Source organism: Plectropomus leopardus, chromosome 9 (assembly GCF_026936395.1).
Source record: "Plectropomus leopardus strain MGB_pleo_1.0 chromosome 9, ASM2693639v1, whole genome shotgun sequence".
NCBI lineage: Eukaryota > Metazoa > Chordata > Actinopteri > Perciformes > Serranidae > Plectropomus > Plectropomus leopardus.
Window position 1 is genome coordinate 21,844,293 of NC_142184.1, and position 16,198 is coordinate 21,860,490.

Consider the following 16,198-nt stretch of genomic DNA (forward strand, 5'->3'; position numbering starts at 1 on the left):
GTTTATACCAATGCACTTTGGTCAAATTAAAATGTAAGACATTTACTGGGATTTCCAATTTATTGCTACACTTTTGATTTGATTTGTTTCGATTTGATTTGATTCCAATTTATTTCAAACATGTAAAAAAGGAAAATTGAGAAATCATTATACAACAGCAGACAGACAAAATAGCAATTTTACAGACAATGAAAAACATAAAGCAAAAGAAATGGCCAAACATATGGTGACTTTACATATTTGAAAAGGAGTGAAAAGAAGAAAAAAATTTCTTTAATCCAATCCCGTCTCCATAAATCATTGAATTTTAATTTTCCAGTTTCTCATTAATTTAAAGCTGTTCTCTAATAAATTAAACATATATGCATACACCCAAAATCAAATATGTACAATTTCACATTATTAATTTCAGGAAAAAAGAAGAAGATAAACTAGGAAAAAATAAATATTAAGTAACCAAATAAATAAACAGTAACCTCTTTAAACACCTGGTGACCGTCAAACCTTCATCCCTGTACCTCATGAAAATCATGTTTTTATACATTATTTTAACCTGGTTTATGTTTTTGCTGCTCTTTTTATTAAAACTATGTGATGGTTTGTTACAAAATGTGCACAATAATCTTCTAAAAACAAGCACACAGAAATCTCAACCATACATACAGTCTTTTTTTTTCATTTTCACATTTTTTTATTTTTATTTGAAAAGTCAATTAATCACAAAGACAATGGTGTTCCAGGTCAAAGTCAAAGTCATATGCAGCTGAACAGCACATATGACAACACAGTATTTGATTAGGCTTTAATACAAGAGAAAAGTAACAAAAACAGAAGGAAGCAAAAACAAAGAAAATTTCGCCTTAGAAAATTAACGATGAGGGGGGGGGGGCAAAGATCTATATGAACAGTTAACAAGCAGTTGTGTTGTGTTTGTTTTGGGGAGTGTTGGATGAATGTATTGTTTGAGCTCGTTAAAAGCAATAAAGCATGGTTTTCTACCTGTGTAGGCCTATTTACACCACACACACCGTCTCTCACAGCTGTAAGACTGCCTCTGCACCGCAGGACCACAGGGACCTCTGCAGCGCCCCTGTCGACGTCTCAACGTCAGTGGTCACGTGTCATCTACTACGATTCGCTGAAGTTGGAGAAAAGTTTGACAATCCTGCAGCAGCACCGAAGATCCTCGAGAAACAGAGACCTGCTCAACTAAAGACCCGGGAAAACACACACACACACACACACACACACACACACATTACAAACACCTCTTTATCTCGGACTCACGATGGACTCCGTCACCCAGGTAACGGCGCTGACAGGAAGCGTGAAAACGGTTATTAATAATGGCGCATATTTTCCCCCCCCAGCAAACACACCTAGTTAGAGTTATTTGTGTGGGACGTCTTTAGCATTGTAACGGCGTGTTTCTCGCATTGTGTGTTAATTTCTCATCAGAAAGTGCTTTCTTCCGGATTCAATCTTGACTTGGGACCACTGAAAGAGCCGTTGGCATTCATCCGGGTGCTGGAGTGGGTAAGTTTTTCCAAATCTTTATTTGTTTCTTAACCATATGGCCTATGGCGGGGTGTGTTACACGTGAGCTTGGTGGCAAAAAAATACCTTACAAATTGATTATGTTTGTCTTGTGACCCACTGCTCGCCCTCAGGAGCTATGACACTCGTCCTTTGAGCTGTAACAGCGTTTCTAATGCGTGTTTAGTTCAGGGGGCGTCTACCGGTCTGCATCACAGTGTCTGTAAACCACAGGCTGTGTTTCTTCAGCTGAAAGCTAGAAAGCACCTGTAGCTCATGATGCATCTTATAAGGTAGAATTTATTTTTAAATTTGCTTTCTAGCAAGTGGTGTAATGTAAGTACATTTTTTTGTAGTTTTTTTTTGTATTTATACTTCATTTTATATGTAAACACATAATGCACAGGTGAAAATGGGGGGACATTTCACGTGTCAGCACATGAAAAATCAGTGGTGGAATGTAACTAAGTACATTTACTCAATTACTGTACTTAAGTACAATTTGAAGTACTTTTACTTTACTAGAGCCTGTAGTTTTCATGCCACTTTCACTCCTACTCCATTACAATTCAGAGGGAAATATTGCACTTTTTACTTTACTACATTTTTCTTAAAGCTGTAGTTACTTTACAAATTTAGACTCTTGCATAAATACATTTGAACGGTTTATAAAGTATTATGTTTTGTTGTAAATTTAACTACCAAACAATTTGTGCAAGTACAGCTGAAATGATGAGTTAATTCATCAATAAGCCAACTGAAGCCAACTGATTTTCTATTTTAATGTTTTAATTAATTTATTTTCTTCAGATTTGTTTGCATTGGTAACTTTTACTGTTGATAGTTTAAGTACATGTTCCCAATTATATTTATCTACTTTTTTAGTGATCAACCTTTTATTAGCAGTTGGCTTTTTTTTAAACATTAAAACATAAAAATACAAAGCACATACAAGACAAGAGAAAACAAAGAGCACAATAATCCCAAAAACACTACATATACACTTGTAAGCTACATTATCCCAAATCAATACTTGCCCCCAACAGAACCCATAACCACCCATCCCAAAAATATAGAGAGAGAGCTCAGCAAAATGCAAAGTCATCATCCTCCACCTTTGAACTATCTCTCTGTTGTTTTTTGTTTTGTTTTGTTTTTTTTTAATTTTTGCTCCAGTAACCAATGTAGCTGTTTTATGGTCAAGTTCAACACACTTAGTTTTACTTTAGTTACATTTTAAGTAAAGGGCTTTTGTAACAGAGTATTTTCACAGTGTAATATTAGTTCTAACTGTTACTGTCAGATCTGACAACATATCTACTCAAATAACAGTACAATGTGTTAGCTTTTAACATTGGCAAGGCATCACTAAATGTGCTTTCACTTTCTGATAACTTTTAGTATAATTACTAGTCTTAGCCAGTAGTTGTAAATTTTGCGTGTTTCTGCTGTGCACTCTGCACACCATTCACAGTGATGGCATCTGGTGATTAACATGACTTCCTGTTAGAAGTGTTGCGTAAAACTATGTGGAAGTGTGTGACAGTTTGATCAGCACTCTTATGCAAAGTCATATCTTCTCTTATCTTGTGTCTGTCTGTGGCTGCAGGTGTTCGCCATATTTGCCTTTGCGACAACCGGAGGCTACAGCGGCACTACCAGCATCAACATCACGTGCCAAGGAGGTCTAAACCAAGAGATAACTGCAGAGTTTAACTATCCGTTCAGGTGTGTATGTGCCAACACACACAGCCTCACATCCTTTTACAGTGAGGAACTGGCTCATTGGAACACTTGCGTATGTGCTTTTACAGGGTTCCAAAGGATCCTTAAAAAGTCTTGAAAGTCATTGAATTCATGTGTCCAAAAATAAGGCCTTAATTGGTATAAAAATGTCTTAAATCAGTCTTTTTCAAAGTCTTAAAAACCCTAAGACATTTAAGGAAAGATTTGATGACATTTTTTTTCTGACCTTGTGTTGTATCATCTCAAAATAATTGTTGACATCTGCTTTTTAAATTTGTTTTTTATAGTTAGTTTTTAAACACATTTTTGAATTATTTCATTTTATTTGTAATAATTAGTAGGATTCCATGATGATCAAAATAGTGGAACCAAAACCACTCATATTTTTTTCCAGCCAGTATGCCTGCAGCATGGTTGAACCTGGTAAGGCAGTGTATTCAAGGCTTTATGTAATTTATGCAAAAAGTTTTTCAACTTCAGCCTGATTGGAATTAAGACAGTGGAATCCCACACGCAGGGGGAGGAACACAAAATCACCAAGAAGCCCTTCAACAAACACTAGATATTGCTCTACCCTTGTCTCTGCCATGTGACATAAAAGTTTTAAACATTTGGGCGAAATTGTCCTAAACTTAATCAGTGTCTGTTCATGTTTTTTTGTTATTGTAGATTCTTAAATTTCATTCAGAAATGCATTTAAAAAGTCTTAAATCTAACCTGCCTTAAGTTGTAGGAGCCCTGATAAAGGAATGTCATTATCAAAAATGTTCTGTCTGTATTTGCACAGGTTGATGCAGCATCCTTACACTGTTCCTGACTGCAATGTCAATAAAACTACCTCTACGAGCTACCTGACTGGAGACCACACATCATCTGCACAGTTTTACGTCTGTATCGGAGTGTTGGCCTTTCTCTACAGCACTGCCACGCTCGTCCTCTATTTGGGCTATCAGCACTTATACAGAGAATCCAGCCGTGGCCCCACTTTGGTATGTTTGTCTGGATTCTCCATATGTTTCAGCTGTTTTGGTGAAATGTTTGTGCTTTGTCAAGTCCTTTCCTCCATCTATAAATAACTTAGAAATGGAGTGAGATGAAGTTACACAGTGTTGACTGAGCGGGAAAGTGTTGCATGTGTCCCTTGAGCTGTCGTGTAAAGTCAATAGTGATGGATAAATGTAGTTTTATCTCTTATCTATGCAGTGGTGTTGTCAGAAACATCACTACATATACATACATATGGATTCTGAATAATTGAAATGGTTTCAGTTCTCACTTTCTTCAGTATCAATGCTACTATCTGTCTCTCTTCTCTGTCCAACAGCTGTTGGACACCCATACACTCACACACACATACACATACACATACACAAGGTTGCATATGGTCTTGCATGGTTTTGTTTTTTACTTGCACATTATCGCCTTTTAAATTGACTACCACATGAAAAAAAAAAATTTAAGTTATTGTTTACCACAGACCAGTAGTAAGCACAGTTCTAATCAAGAAAAGAAAAGCTGTCAGCCATGTTAAAGCCTTGTTATATTTATCTTTCATTAAAAACTCTAAATTTTGTGCCCTTGATGTCAAATTTCTCAGTGGAATTTAAAAAACTGGATCAAATATAAGTGGTAATTAATTTATTTTGGTCCTTGTTAACAATTTTCCAATAGCAATGCATATAATAAAAAAAATTAATAGCATTAAAGCATTACATTAAAAGGAAAAACAAAAAAAGAAGACAAAAAAATAGACTGAAAATTTGTTGGCTTAAGCTCTTATACCTCCTCTTTTTTTCTTATCATAGTCTCGTTAGTGACTCTTTCACCACGAAGTTACTAAGTTATACAAAAACAAAATTAACAATAGAGACAAAAAAGCAACAGTAAAACATGTCATACAAAATAATACATACACCCCACATAGTGATAAACATATTTATCACTTTGTTTTTAAACTTTTTTTTTTAATTTGCAAAGTGAACTATATATTGTGATTCCTTGTCACCACCTTTTCTCACGTTAACCCCTTTGACAGATACACATATGTTCTTTGTTCTTTGTTTGTCCATATATTGGTATTTTATAAGCTGTTGCATCGAAGTTACAAATTTCTGTACCGCAACAAGGCTACTATGCAGGCAATATTTGCATTTTTATCGCTTTATGAGTAAAACGGTTCATCTGACATCAGCTGCTGAATTTACTTCATCCAGGAATCCATCTGGAGGTCAGAGGAAGTGCATTCAACAGAGCTGTGTAAATGAAACAGGGAAGGGTGTGGTTCCCAAGTAATACTGCACTAGGTTGTCTCCGTCTATAAAGCTGCTTGACCGCTGTGGTTGTTTTAAAGGTTTTAAACTGAATATTTTTCTTTTCTCAGGACCTGTTGGTGACTGCAGCCTTGGCCTTCATGTGGTTGGCATCATCCTCTGCTTGGGCTAAAGGCTTGTCCGATGTGAAGTGGGCCACCAGTCCTGTAACCCTTGTAAGTCAGAACAAGGTTTGCGGTTCTGTCAACAAGTGCAGCCCAGGTGCTATGCCTCACATGGGCCGACTAAATGCCTCTGTGGTAAGTAGTACGCAAATAAGTGTTTTTTTTAGGCATGCTCAAATTTATGTGCTTCAGACATTTGACTCATTTCTCAATATCCTTTTGCAGATTTTTGGGTTTCTTAACCTCATCCTGTGGGGCGGCAACTGCTGGTTCATTTACAAGGAAACACCTTTCCACAAATCAGCCAGCCAGCCTGCAGATGTGAACGAGGGAGTCAGGCCATCGTAACTGCACAGCTTCCTCATTTCAGAGTCGTCTAACATGTAGTGGTATTGAATGAATCATTTTGGTACTAATTTTTTTTTGTTTGTTTGTTTAAATACTGATGATTACAAGATTTCCAAAAAAGACTGAACCTTCTTTGCTTAGCATTGATTTTATATTTGGTGCTGTATGGACTCAGATAAATTTAGGAGAGGAACTAAACCTTGAGCTGTTCATAGTCGGATCAGGAACTAGCTGTCAAAAATGCTATTCTCACACACAGCTTACATGTTTGAAAGGTTCTGCATGTAACTTCCAAGAAACCTCTCTTTGAGGCTGTATTCTGGTGTTGGTTGCTTCATAACGTTAGCTGATAATGTAATTTGCAAATGTAAAGACAGCCAATTAGATAAAAACAAGAAATAGTGATAAGAAAGTGACACCCAGAACCTTTAACATCTTTATAGCCAGGTATCCAAACCACAGCGTCCCTTATCTCGGATGGCACTGCAGATGTGGACTGTGCAGCTTTGATGGTGATAAATTAGAATGAAACATCACTTTGTCAACCCATCAACCGTATTTTTGTTCCATAAATAATTTCTGCTATCAGCATTTCCTTAATAATAATAATAATAATAATAAAAACTCAGGGCTGTTGATTTATTAAATACAAAATAGCTAATAAATACTAAATACTTGAAGTGCATTTATTATTAACGTACGTCTAGAGAAAATCCAGTTTCAGTCAAATCCTAAGGCATACAATACACAGCAAAACATGTAGTTACAATGACATAATATTAAATAATAGTTGAATCCAGTTGCTATGGTGAGATTATTTGTAATAGTTGAAAGCAATTAGATTTAATTGTTTTCAGTGTCATGTTGCACCTCATCATTTCACTGTGGGAGGCTAAATTGAGTATTTTAGGCTAACAGCAGGGTATTATGTTGAATGTAGTTGATGTATGTCGAGCATGTTTGCTCTTTATGGATTTTCAATATTTCCCCTATTTATTTATAATGCTTAAATAATAATAATAAAAAAACAGCAAGGACTTGTAGTATTTCAAAACCAATGTACTACTACTTGCATAGCCTAAGCTAGTGGTTAGCAACAGTCGACTGATCTCTAGCCTGTAACTAATTAACTGTCCTTCTTGCTTTTGCTTGGCTTCTACCGCCACTTTGTTATTAGATGAGCTGTTTTTCTCTGTAACTGCCATTATTATGATTTCGTATTTTGATAACGTCCCGCTTGATTCAGTTTCTAGTTTGATGCACCACTGTGTTGATAAAAGTTTCTACATCATTAAAAAAAGGAACTGGACTTGTTATGTGTCTAATTTCACGTCTAATTGTTTCAGTGGTGGTTAACACATAAACTGTGCGTAATGTTTTTTTTTTTTTTTTTATCAGACATGAAAAATATATTACACTTCTCACACTGAGAATAAGATTCACAAAGTGGACTTTAATCAGTCACACAACACTTCCTGTTTCTCACACTTTAAAGAGCGGAAACCTGTTTAATACAGCAAGGCCTGGCAGTATGTGGTACAGTTTAACACTCACTGGATGGCCGACACACTTCCATCAGGCATCAACATCAGCTGACAAAAACATCACACACCTTCATGAGCTTTCAAATGAACATCAGTTCTCCACTGTAATTCAGGTTTAGATAGGCCTATATAAAGACCAGCTTTCCAAATACCAACTCCCTCGGTCCTAGGCCATAATTACCCTCTAGTGTTAAAATATGCTGAAAATGTTCTCAAATATTTTGATAAAAAGATATTTTTAAAAAAGGGGCTATGCTATGACAGGCAATCATGCACCACTGTGCAAAATAATAATTGGCTAATGTAATCATAAAAAGTAATGGTATAATCTGTCCTGAAAAATGTCATATAAAAAGTCATATTAGAGCACAGTATGCCATTATAAATGTCTTAGCATAGTATGTCATAAAATGTAAAGAAAATGTCATAGTATGTCATAAAAAGTCTGTTTTTTAAAAAAGCCCTTGAATGTCGTAAAAAGCCATTAAACTGTAGTATAGTAGGATGTAATGGAATTTTTTTTTTTAAATTTGTTTCAAAAAATTCTCCTGGGAATAATTACCTTCCTTACTATCATTTTTACCATATTTGGCATATGAAGAAAATATGCTATATCCACTAGGTCTCAATCAATGTCCCCCAAATAATGGACATATCCCAGGCTGTGTTAATGTAATGTTATATAATATAATATAATATAATATAATATAATATAATATAATATAATATAATATATACCTTGCATGTAGCATATTAAAAACAATTATTTGATGGGTTTGGTTTTTTTCGTTTAAAAACACAGTGGCATCATGACAAAAACCTGGCATTTAAAGGGTATTTAATAGTGAAACTACTGACAGTAGAAAATAATGTGTAATATTTTTAAAGCTTGATTTTGAAAAGTGCATTTTGTGCAAAAAGCCATACCAGTGTGTGTAATATTAAAACGGGCCCTACGGATTAAACTTGTTATTTATACAGTATTTATCATAAATTATTTTTTCCCCCACTGTATATCGTTAGTTGTTATTTCACAGGACCACACAGTTTAACACGGCCGCGAGCTTCTTGGCGCGGGCGTGATGCGCGTGAACTGATGGCACCACCTCGTGAACGCGCAAGGGCAGCAATGGCCGCTGTGGATCGGCGAAATCCTAATCTCGACGATTTTGTCGGATTAAGCTGGAGTTGTTGGGTAGATAGGGTGAATATTTTACCATCTGACGGTGAGTCTTGCTCCCTGCCCCGGGCCTTGTCTCCATCATGTCCCAGTGTCCATGTCCTGTGATTTATTCGTTGTTAGAGACACATAGAGCGGCACACAGGGCGACCCAAACAAAAGACCCGCTGGGTCCTAGTGCAGGGTGCGTTTACTAGCAATGTTAACTGGCAACAAACAATAAACTCATTTTAATTATTGTTTATTTGGCATTTTGTAATGTAGTAATTAAACAGCAGCTTGTAAATTCAACGCGAACTGCTTACCTGTCGACAGGTGAATGCACCGTTAGCATTAGCCTGCCAGCTACTGTCACCAAACACAACACTACTTAAGACGGATTTATCCAGTTTGCTAACAGCAATTTTCACCAGCTAGTAGCTGCGACTGGACCACATAACAAGAGGGTTTACTGGCAGTGAATGTATGTTAGGAGAGGTTTTAACAAACGAATTTCATCTCGATATCATTTAAAATTTAAATTAAATCCGGGGAAACCCCCTCAAATCTGGAGCACGGACTGATGTGAACGACATGTTCCGGGTTTATTCAGTAACGTTACCCAGATATCAGTAATCCTGCTTCTTTGTAGATGTTACAGTTATGTCTAATCCAATTATTTCATGCTGACTGTTTTTGCCTTTCATGCAGCTGAGTCTAATGTTGAAGACAGCAGCAAGTATGGGAGGGACTGCTGCTCTGAGACCATGACCCTCAGGAAAGAAGGTGACTCATGACACACATCAGAAACGTTTTTATTACCAAGTAGGTTTGTACATACAAGGAATATGTGTTATGTCAATAAATACAGTGCAAGATCAAAATCTCAATCACTCAAAGTGCATTCAGCATTACATCAGAGTCATGTATTGCCCTTCAGAGGAACAGTGTGCCAGATTTAGGGGGATTTAGTGGTGAGGATTGCAGATTTCAACCAGGTGAAACTAGGTGATTTTTTCCAGTGTTTATTGTTCAGGAGGTTTTAAACAGAGCCGAATTATCCGCAGAGGTCCTCTCATCTCCAAAACAAACTTACCAGGTGATTTAAACTGGTAAAAACACAGAAAAGCAGGTACATGTTACAAATCAGTGTTTCTCTGATGCTGTTTGGCATATAGCAAATAGGCTGCATGTCTAGCACCTGCTAATGTGTGATCACCCATTTCCTCAGATAACTGAGCGATAACTTCCATTATTTCTGATCTAGACATTCAGGAGGTCTTTACCATGAGCTGAATTATCTGTAGAGGTCTCTCCCTCTCAAAAACAAATAGACCAGGTGATTTCATTTGGTAAAAACATTGAATAAAGTAGTTTCACATAAAAAAATCTGTGTTTTTCCCGTTGCTCTTGTTGTCTAAGGACTGCTTACTACAGTGACCAATACAAGAAAATGAAATGGCCATATGTCGAGCCAGTGTGTGGTATTTTCATTCTGGGCCATTGTAGTAACGTGGCGGTGTAAAATGGAAATTTCTGTAAAGAAGGACCAGCTTCCTATGTAGATATAAACGTCTCATTTTAAAGTAACAAAAACACAGTGATTCGTATTCTCAGGTGATTATACACTTAAGAAAACATTCTTATTATATTCAGTTTCTGGCACTATTTCTCCTTAAATCCTACACACTGGACCTTTAACTCTATTATATTTTGCTCTACAGATATGCACACATTTGGCCACTGCCCAGCACACGATGAGATCTATCTGGTGGTGTGCAGCTACTGTGGTCAGGTGGTGAAGCCTCAAGCCTTTGAGAAGCACTGTGAGAGGCGCCATGGTCCTCTCATTAAGATGTGTGAACAGTCTTCTACTTCGGCTCCACAGCAGCGACCTTGCCCAGCTCGCCCTCCTTCAAATCATTCCTCTTCTAGAGAGAGGCAGAAAGATGGCAGATGTTATGAAGCCTCCTCCTCAGCAGCATCACCGGCACACCAGCACAGGCCTGGCAAGGCCCAGAGGGAGGCAGTGAGGTACTGTTTAAGCTTCGTTTAGTAGATGTTTAACTTGTTGATTGGTTTGACTTGAAGAATAAAACCCAGGTGCCTTTTTTTAATTGCTGATTACTTAAAACTAACTAAACCTGAAAGGCAAAAATATATTGATTTGATGACTTCAACATGTTAGTAGAGTAGTTTCAGTCTAATGGTGTGTTATTACTTAAAAAAATTATATATATGAAGTTTTTTATATCAAGTGGAAAATTAGCTTATTTAAATATAAATCCCTTTTGATACAAGCATCACCTTATTTAATGAATTCATGTAAAAATGTCCTGGAAGCCAGCAGCTAATGTGCCCTGCTGTGCCTGTACGACCTTAATCTAAACCTGACACGCCCAGTCAAATCCTAAGAAATATGAGTTAATGTCAAATTAAATAAAAATCTTAATATGATTTATTATTTCTCCTTAGTCATTAGTCTCCTGTTACCAAGCTGCACAGTTGAGTGCTTCTTTTTTACCGTTAAAATAAGCCACGGTGCAACTGTTCTCACTGACCAATTGAACAGTTTATCCATTCTTTCATTTGAATAGGAGCTGACGAAGACTATGTATTATAACAAAATTATGTAATTATTTAAGACAAAGCCCCACCGCCTTGCTGGTAATAATGTTTGATAGAGACTGCCCCGTTAACACAGGTGCATCTCTCCCTTGTGCACAGTGAGCCAAAGACTAATAAACTCAGAGACTGCACTGAAAATTTTGTTTTTTAAGGGAAACCGTTAACAATATGTGTTGAAGTAGACATTTTTGTTGCATAAAGATACCTTGTGAATTTTGGAAATCATCTCATTCATATCTTTTCAATAGATTTTGGCTTTTTGACTTTCAATACTCTGAAGTTATGGGGCATGTTTGGATCACACCCAAACTGTTCAGCTTTGATACTTTTGCATCCTTTATCATCAGAGCGCGTGGCTTCTAATTCATTTTGATTCTTTTTTAATTACTTCATAGGCCTACCTGTGAAGTTTGCGGATGTGTAGCACTTAAATTTGTCTGTGAAAAAATATTTTGTTCCTAAATTAGTGTTAATAGAACGATATAAGATATTTTATATATATATATATATACATATACATATACAACAGCGTTTCAGGATTGGGGGTTCCTGTTCCCCTAACTTTAACTTTGTGGGCACATAAAACCCAATGACTTGGAACTTGTATAAACCTGAATTTGGTCACCTATTGCATCTAAATTTTAATCCCGACTTGCATAAATCTCACAAGTTAAATCTAAAGTTTACTTCTTTAACCACCTCTGCAGTTTTCCTTCAGTGGAGAAGTTCCCTCAGGAGAACGCTCCCTTCCCACACCACTCCTGCTCCTCCACGCCTCGCCCCAAGGTCCCTCTGTGGCACTCAGGACCGCTGCCCCCTGGCCACGCTTCTTCCTCCACTTCTGCGTCAGAGAGACCCTCAGAGCAGAAGCCCACAGCTGGGCAGTCCAATGAATCTCACGGTGCTCTGCGGGGAACAAGAACCTACAGCCGGGTTTACAAAAACATCAACAGTAAGTCTGCTGTTTATACTTCTGTTGTTTCTTACTCTGCTGCTTTTCTGCCATGAAGGATCATTAAACATTGGTGTATTAGCCTGGGTGTGATATGTTGTATACAGTGGCAGAAGAAGACTGAATGCATCATTGTTGCTTTTTATTTAGAAAAATGACCATATGGCGGTCTGTAGTCTCTCCACCGGCATGGATCATGCTGACTCTCTGTGTCCTGCTGTTGCTCACTGACTTCTGTTTGCTTTCTATCCCACAGAGAAAGAATGTGAGCTGAACAAACAGTGCAGAGTTCTGGATCCAGAGAGGAAGAAGCCATGCAGCCGGGAGCTTATATGCAATGTAAACTCTCAGTTCCCTTTTTAATGACCTTTTGTTCAGTTTTGTTAGCAGTATATGTATTGTTATGCTATATTTTACAGAGAGTATTCGTCTTAGAGGTTGCATTTGTTATTTGATTCAGAAACATTTGTTTATGGTTGGATGTAATGCTTTTTTTCTCTCCTGTGCTGTCTTTTTTTTTTTTTTACTTAGAATGACTCCATCCACCAGCAGCAGCAGAAACCATCTGGAAGGACTAAGATCGTTGAGCGGTTGGCGGAGGAGCAGAAAACGGTCCCCACAGATCGAGAGATGGAGCAACTTCTCGTCAAATCAAAAGACAAAGTGCAACATCTGGAAGCTTTTGAAGAAAAAATAACAACTCAGGGCAGCAAATACAGTTTCTCCAGCAACCGTCACGTTCCTAGGTATGAAAAAAGATTTTTTTCATGTTAATATGTTAATTTGTGTTGCTGGAGATAAAGTTGCAATTCTATAAATAGTGGGTTGAACAACATAATGACGTCTTTGCAGTGATGCAGAGCAGCATGTTGAAGAACTGCAGATCTCCAAATGCACATCTGGTTACCTGTTGAGCACAGTTAACTAGCTTGCATTCAATCTCTATTTATACCTGTTTTCATATTTTGAATCATGAGTTGACACAACAGATACAGCTGTGAAAGTGGGAAACATTACAAACATGGAAAATCAACAATTGTGTTGATCAGAAAAAACATTCAATTTGAAAAATACATGTTCTGAAAATTGTCACCCACATGGTACCATCTTAATGCTAATGTGTTTCTGAATATTTTTTTGTGTTTTCTCTTGCATTCAAAGCGGGCTGTCAGATGTTCCAGGGGAAGAGGGCAACAGCGCTGTGGAAGTGGAGACACAGCCTCAGCATCCCTTCAACCAGACCCTGTTGTCAGACGAGGACAGTGAAGAAGACTATGAGCAGGAGGAAGACACAGATCTGCCTGCCACAACCTGGCACCCCAAACCTCTCGGGGTGAGTGCAGAAATAGTAGCAGAGTGTAAAGTAACTTAAAAATTATTGTTTAAATCGATACTTCACGTACCCCCCAAAATCACCATTTGTACATCTGTTTCTGTTCTGTAGCTTTGCACTTTTGGATGCCGGATGTCGGGTTGCAGCATCTTCACGTTCGACCGGCGTTTGCACCACTTGCGTTTTGCCCTTAGCGCCATGTTGGAGCACCATGTCAGCACACACTTGTGGAAGTAAGTGTTTCTACTCTGTTCTATAGAAGTGTCCCTGTTTTAAGCAGGACAAAGTGAAGGAAAGTGCAGTAGGCACTCAGCTGGGCTCCAGTATTAAAAAAAAACCGGTGCATTGCTGATTAACTGATTTTGATCATGTGATGACAAAATGACAAATGCAGTTTGATACTTTAAAAATGGTAAATGAAATAAAACATCCGAAGAGGATGAGAAAAATTGCTTGGGGCACCCATAAGCTCACCTGGTAGTGCGGGTGACCCATGTACTGAGACTGTGTCCTTGCTGCAGGGACCATGGGTTCGACTCAAACCTGCGGCTCTTCACTGCATGTCATCCTCTTTCTCTCCCCCTTTCTTGTTTAAACTATACTATGATAAAGGCAAAAAATCAAAAAAATATCTTCTATCTAAAAATTGTATTGCTTTGCCAAGTTCCTTGGTTCTCACAACATCAACAGACAGACTTCAGAAGAACTTCCGTGAATTAACTGGCGTCGAGTCTTGTAATGGAGTCAGATTTCAGAACTTAAGGATGCAGTTGTGCAGACTGAATTGCAGAGATAGCATTTGCTAACATTTTAGAAGATCAGCCACTGGATAATTTGTCTCATATTGAAATGAGGCTGCAGCTGATCCACCACAACCACGCCATGGTAAGTGAAAGTATCTGGAATGATTTACTTTCTTTCAGTTCCATGAAAAACAGGAAACCTAATCAGCTTCATGTTTTTCCTTCTAACTTACAGGAAAATGCCTCAAGTATCATCAGGTCTCAGGTCACGCCATGTCACATCTCCTGTCAGGACTGGGGCTAGACCCTTCAAATCCACAGGCTCCCTTAACCTTCAGTCTACCTCACTGGGACAACTGGAAACCAAAACCAGTCAACACAACTCTCACGGTACCAAACCAACTTCTCGCACCACATCTGCAAGACTTGAGCCTGGCCGTCTGCGCCACCCTGTCGGGCGAGCCAGTAAGGCTCGGCTGAGGGAGGAGGAGTTTGTACCAGATCTAAGCGGAGCACAGAAAGCTGCCAAGCTGTCACACAGCGGTGAGGACAATCCCCCAAAATACATCAGGGATCCCCCTCTCAATGAGAAGGGTCAGCCACACATCCCCTCCTCTCGTGGACCAGTAAATGGTAACTTCGCACTCGGAAAGAAGCCATGTCCTCCTCTCCACCGCTCCCCTCGCAACAGAGGGAGGTCTCAAGGTATTCAGGAGAAGGTGGCGAACTACGACCACAGGAGTCCTGCTCAGAAGCGCAAAGGCAGCAATGAGTCACAGCTCCTCAACTCCAGAGCCTCCAAGTATCAAGGCTTGTCCTCCTCCTCCTGCTCAAGCCTCCTCACTTGGAATGGAGAGAATATCGGGGACATGCGTGCTTTGGGCCTGGAGAAAAGATCCAACTCCTAAAAAGTGAGTAGACTAGAGCAATGGCAGCCAACACTGCAGGTCGCATCAGTGTTTTTTTAAATTGTGAATCCATCTCTAAAAGCCGAAAATGACATGAATGGCACCGAACATGTTCTAGATCTGAATTTGATTGCATTTTTTGAACAACAGTTAATAAATTGTTGACTTCTTATCTTCACAGCCAATAAAGAGGCCAGCCTTAAAAAGACCCCCTGGAGGAGGGGCCTGCTGCAGCTGCCTCCTCCACAGTATGAGTGTGTGGGTATGTTTCAGTTCATATTTTTATGTACAGACATCAGGAATAAATATTTGTCTGCATGTTACCATATGTGTGTATTTTTGTAAAATGTCTATTTTTCTACACGACTAAATGTCTCAGTTTGTTACCTATGTAAGAATGTACAAATACCTCAATCTACTCATCATGCTGCTAAGATGAAAAGTCATTTCATGGTAAAACATAAAAAAAATCTTGAATCCTTAAAACCTTGTGTCTTCTTTTATTTTACTGTGGTTGTGTTCTGATACAGCGAAAAAGGTAAAACTGCAATTTTAAGTTTACTAAAATTATGAAAATTTACAGGTGCATTTGAAAGTTTTTCCACTAATTGTCCCAAATTGCTGCCTTGACATTTTTTTTAACACCAGGTGGCGCTGTTTGGTATTTGGAAAACTGTGGAGTAGTTGGGCAGAAAGTGTATTGCTGTCCCTATTTAACCAGGTGGACACTATGAAAATTAAAATGTTTCTAAAAGTGAAGTGACTCCCTCACACCTTCTTACTTTCTGCTCTATTTACGATGTTTTAGTTTTAAGACAAGCAGCACGATAGTATATATGTATATGTACATGTATATATACTTTACAT

The 16,198-nt window shown here is 38.1% G+C and overlaps 2 protein-coding genes across 2 annotated transcripts; both read left to right on the forward strand.

Moving 5' to 3' along the window:
* Positions 1–1,104: 1,104 nt before the first annotated feature.
* Positions 1,105–7,373, forward strand: sypl2b (synaptophysin-like 2b). Its single transcript, XM_042492360.2, has 6 exons — positions 1,105–1,306; positions 1,459–1,536; positions 3,146–3,264; positions 4,070–4,271; positions 5,663–5,851; positions 5,942–7,373. Exons 1-6 carry the CDS (start codon positions 1,289–1,291, stop codon positions 6,062–6,064), a joined length of 729 nt encoding a protein of 242 aa, XP_042348294.1. The 5' UTR covers positions 1,105–1,288; the 3' UTR covers positions 6,065–7,373.
* A 1,302-nt stretch (positions 7,374–8,675) lies between these two features.
* On the forward strand, positions 8,676–15,817 carry atxn7l2b (ataxin 7 like 2b). Its single transcript, XM_042491937.2, has 10 exons — positions 8,676–8,834; positions 9,479–9,553; positions 10,492–10,801; positions 12,103–12,347; positions 12,604–12,686; positions 12,879–13,093; positions 13,509–13,680; positions 13,792–13,913; positions 14,659–15,334; positions 15,513–15,817. Exons 1-9 carry the CDS (start codon positions 8,705–8,707, stop codon positions 15,329–15,331), a joined length of 2,025 nt encoding a protein of 674 aa, XP_042347871.2. The 5' UTR covers positions 8,676–8,704; the 3' UTR covers positions 15,332–15,334; positions 15,513–15,817.
* Positions 15,818–16,198: the final 381 nt, after the last annotated feature.

Bases quoted from the DNA above. Each gene is read 5' to 3' on its own strand.
- atxn7l2b (XM_042491937.2), top strand. From the start codon at position 8,705: ATGGCACCACCTCGTGAACGCGCAAGGGCAGCAATGGCCGCTGTGGAT. The intron at 10,802-12,102 runs GTACTGTTTAAG...CCACCTCTGCAG, and splicing joins GCCCAGAGGGAGGCAGTGAG to TTTTCCTTCAGTGGAGAAGT. The intron at 12,348-12,603 runs GTAAGTCTGCTG...TCTATCCCACAG, and splicing joins GGTTTACAAAAACATCAACA to AGAAAGAATGTGAGCTGAAC.
- sypl2b (XM_042492360.2), top strand. The intron at 1,537-3,145 runs GTAAGTTTTTCC...CTGTGGCTGCAG, and splicing joins TCATCCGGGTGCTGGAGTGG to GTGTTCGCCATATTTGCCTT. The intron at 3,265-4,069 runs GTGTGTATGTGC...GTATTTGCACAG, and splicing joins GAGTTTAACTATCCGTTCAG to GTTGATGCAGCATCCTTACA.